This window comes from Buceros rhinoceros, unplaced genomic scaffold, assembly GCF_000710305.1.
Source record: "Buceros rhinoceros silvestris isolate BGI_N320 unplaced genomic scaffold, ASM71030v1 scaffold11502, whole genome shotgun sequence".
In the NCBI taxonomy this organism is placed as follows: domain Eukaryota; kingdom Metazoa; phylum Chordata; class Aves; order Bucerotiformes; family Bucerotidae; genus Buceros; species Buceros rhinoceros.
In genome coordinates, this window is record NW_010400696.1 from 17777 (window position 1) to 21834 (window position 4058).

Here is a 4058-nt window from a genome sequence, read left to right on the forward strand (position 1 = left end):
CTGATGTAGTCTTACAGAATCTTAAAGACTCCAAACCAAAGAGGGGAATATATGCTTTGCTACCACATTCACAATTGAGAATAAGGTTGTGAAAGTGTATATTGAGCTTCCATGCAATCTGTAGAAGGTCAGTTTTCTTTAATCTGATTGCTTTGCAGAACTGCCCGTCTTCCATGTCAAACTCCTTGAGCTTGTCTTCTGATTGCAAGGAAAAAGATGAGATTGTGACATTCATCCAGTCCATTTTCAGGGCTCACTTGGCACGTACAGTACTGCTTGAGAAGAAGTAAGTGAAGAATAGATATTTCTGCAACGTGCAGTAGCAAAATTGTGTTTATTACAGGAGAGGGATAATTTTTTAATATAATTTCAGTGTGGTTTTTTTGACAAAAAGGAGGACAAGGCCATTGTTCCAACAATGACAAGAGAGAGCTTGTTTGTGAAAAAATTCCAAAGGTGTGCAACTAAAAGGGCTTTCTGTTGCAGCAGTAGTCTTTCTGCCTCCTGTTTGATGTTTTCTTCCATAGCAATGAGAAAAAGTAAAGTAAAACAATTACTCTTTGGAAAACAAACAAAATTACACTTGCCGTCAAACAGATTGCTAGTGCACTGGCTGAATGTAAGAGAATCTGAAGCCCTGACATAAAAAGTTCAGGGTCATGGGGAGGAAGAACAGAGAGGAGCTAGAGTATTATCTGGTGACTTAGCTGAGGAAGAACGTGGTGATTTGCTTACTCCTTAAGTTTGTGATGACTCTGCCTTGAAAAACACTTCCTTTCTTTCCAGGGTTTTTAACATTGGCTGCCATGATTACAAGGAGAGTTACATAGCTGTCACCTCACTTTAGTGTCTGAGTTCGCTTCTGCAGGTGATAAGCTTTGGTCTTGCGGAAGCCAGTAACGCAGACTTTTCACCATACCCTCTGAAGGCAGACTGCAGTTACTATGCTGTGCCTTGCGCTCAGAGTATGTCTTTTTGCAGGCCCACTGTGTCCAGTGCACCAAGTGAGAGAGCAGATTCTGTGGTTTACATTGCAGAGAAGAAACCAGACTCAGCAGCACTCCAGAGACCTCCTTCAACTTTCATGTCATCTCTTCCCGGTAATCTCATTTCTCTCTGTGTTCGAAAGCATGCGTGTTTCGTGTGGGTGCGCACACAGCGCTACAGAGAAACACCCACACGTACGTACACTCGTGCGAATGCATACTCGTACTCTGTATGTGAGTCTTTTCATTTGATGACATGTTGCTTATACTGGCAAGTGCAGTCCCTGACGCGAAAAATAAAAGCTGTGACAATATCAGTACCAGCTTCCTCACAGTGCTTTGCCTTTTTGTCACAGCTGTGGTTTGGAAGGACTTCTCTGGTGTGACTGGTAATTATCTAAGGAACATGGTGTTCCCCTTTATTGCTTCTCTACTTCCTTTTCAATCTCCCCAGCCCTGCAGCTGAAGTTTGGTACTTTCCACTACGTTTTGGGCCTGAAGCCATAGACAAGCTGAGAACATTTTCACCATCCTGACATAGTTTCTGAAGGGGACAGACATCTGGTAAAAAGAACCATCCTAGTCAGCCATGTGTATTTAGTCATGGCTTTTTTTTTTTTTTTTAGCAGTATTCAGTTGCTGCAGTAAGGGGAAAAATGAAGTCCAGAATAATCTTGCCAGCTAGTACTGCTATAATACAGACTGGAAAATGTCTTGTCTTTTTTATGGCTTTTCTGCCATTTGGTTTCCTTCTTGAATTTTTCATTGCTCTTTGTGAGAAGATGGAGTTAAAGCCAAAGAGGCTTTTAAGAGGATGTTAGAACTACTGAGTAACGGTGATGCAGATAGGACAGCCTTAGACATGCAGCTTCAAAGGAGTTAAAAACAAATTGAAAAAGGTTGGTTCTATCCAAAGTGGGATGTTTTAGGCTTTTATTGGGCCAGCTGGGGGAAAAAAGAGCAACTTTGAGGGTGACCTGAGAAACAGACTTGCTTTTTGTCAATGACAAGCTGGCAGTCCCTGCAGACTTGCTGAGAAAGAGAGCATGCTATAAGCAACTGAGGCTGTTTCAGTGAGATATGAGATGGGGAGTAAGCCAAGTTTGCAGGGGTTGTGAATGCAGCCTTCAGTGAAGCAAAACATGTTTAAGAAACTTTACTGTATTCCATATTAGGAGCGTATTCTACTTCATGAAGGCGTAGGTAGTACTTGCTTCTGAAGATGTGACTTTTGAGTTATTTTAGTTATGTCTAGTGACAGTATCCAGAAAAATACTGCAGCATCCTGTTTTGCCTGGGGTGTACTGCAGCGGTATTATTGGTATGCTCAATCTAAGCCCAGAGTAAATCAGTTGTGAAGCTCTACTCAAAGAGGAAAAAACCACTTAAAATTTCTTTGTGCTTCTTAGACCCAAAGGAGGTGTAAGATGAAGCTAGTCTGGTAAATGCAAATAGTATGTCTATTGATAGAGCACGGTAACCGTCTAGCTATGACGTCTGCAAAGCTAACTTTTATTGCAGATTGTGAGGAGTGAAGAGTTCTGGAAGAATTTTTGCTGGAAGGGATAGAGGGGAGACCGTAAGCACTCAAACTTTCTTCTTCGCAGTCCTTTTCTGGTGAATATCAGAACAGAGAGACTGGCAGCAAAGCAGGTTATATTTGCTGCTGATCTTACGAATATGGGAGATGTTCGCAAAATCTAGGATGAAGGTAGAATGTATCTAGGTAGCTTGTGAAGAGATGTACCAGGTATGTGCTTCTGTAGCTGCACAATTGCCCCAAAGACTGCCTTGCACTGAGTAGCTCTGTGGAATTACCGCTTGGTGCATTAAAGAGTCTAACCAAACTCTCCCAAAAGACAAACTGGGAAAAACCTAAAGAAAGAGAGAGGGCATTCTGCAGTCAGTACCACCTCTACGAAGAAATGTGACCGCTTGGCCATCCGTGGTGGTTAGAGACGGGTTTTTGCCATTCAAATTGATGTAGCTTCAACAGGTTAAAGTTAACTAGAAGTCCAACATCTGTCATTCCTAGCTCATAACTGGAGTAAAAACCCACTAGCAAAACTGTATTTCAGTGATCATCCTGCAGTGTGGAAAGTACCTGAGAGAAGAGCTTGTTGAACAGCGGAGTGATACGAAGCACCCAGATTCCTTTAGCTTTACATACAGCTCTTGAACAAGCTCTTGCCTCATTTGTCCCAAGTCTAAACTTGCATTTTGTGACCTCTAGATCTTGCAATGATATTAAACTTTCAATGGTGTTGTATATTGCAATAAGTAAGTCATTTAATTTTATCAGCTTTTTGGCATTATTTTGAAAGGAATGAGAAACATAAAGTTCATTAAAACGCATTTTCATCTATCTGCCAGAATAAATTTATGTAATCCTGGTCTAGCATTGCACACCAGTTTTGTAATAAAAAAGAGTGGTGTAGCATTCGATGCTGTTTTGCTTGTCTTCAGAATGTGGACAGTGCTTGGAGATTTGTAAAGCCATTACTGCTGCTTCCCATGAAACGGAACAGATAATAACAATTAAGCCTGTGAAATTAGTGTTTTGTTTCTGTCAGGGGAGTGGCAGGAAGGAAGAATACACTCTGTACATGCACAGCAATCTTGAATAAGGGCAGAATTTCTCTCTGCATATCACCAGCCGCTCTGGATACAACTGTTAACTGAATCTGAGGCTTTTTTTTAAATCCTGATTAATTTACATACAGAGCTTACCCCTTCACAAGCAGAAAGATAAAGCTGTCACTGAAGTATATTAAACTGAAGACGAGGACATCTCAGACCTAAAGAGCAGGATATAATCAAGAGTGATTTGGACAATACTAACCTATTTCATATATAGTATCTCTTTATTGTTGAAGTTGCATTTTCTAGTTATCATGCCTGCTTCTGAAAGTTCTCTTTGCTCATCCTTATCCCCAGTACTACTGGCTCATAAACCTGCCTGAAAAACTCTTGTGTTAGTTGTTGACTGATGCACAGAAGAATTTCACTGAACTAGAAAGTCATGTGCTTCTTGGTTTCTGAAGGTTAAGGTCACCATAACAGCCTCCCGGC

At 41.1% G+C, this 4058-nt stretch overlaps 1 protein-coding gene across 1 annotated transcript in view; it reads left to right on the forward strand.

Annotated features, from left to right (window-relative positions):
• Window positions 1-4058, forward strand: part of IQCE (IQ motif containing E) — a gene marked incomplete at its 5' end in the record, with an annotated part of 21752 nt that overhangs the window by 16255 nt on the left and 1439 nt on the right. Inside the window, 2 exons of the mRNA XM_010131978.1 lie at window positions 159-286; window positions 967-1100. Of these exons, the coding sequence (XP_010130280.1) occupies window positions 159-286; window positions 967-1100 (262 nt within the window). The remainder of the gene's footprint in view (window positions 1-158; window positions 287-966; window positions 1101-4058) is intronic.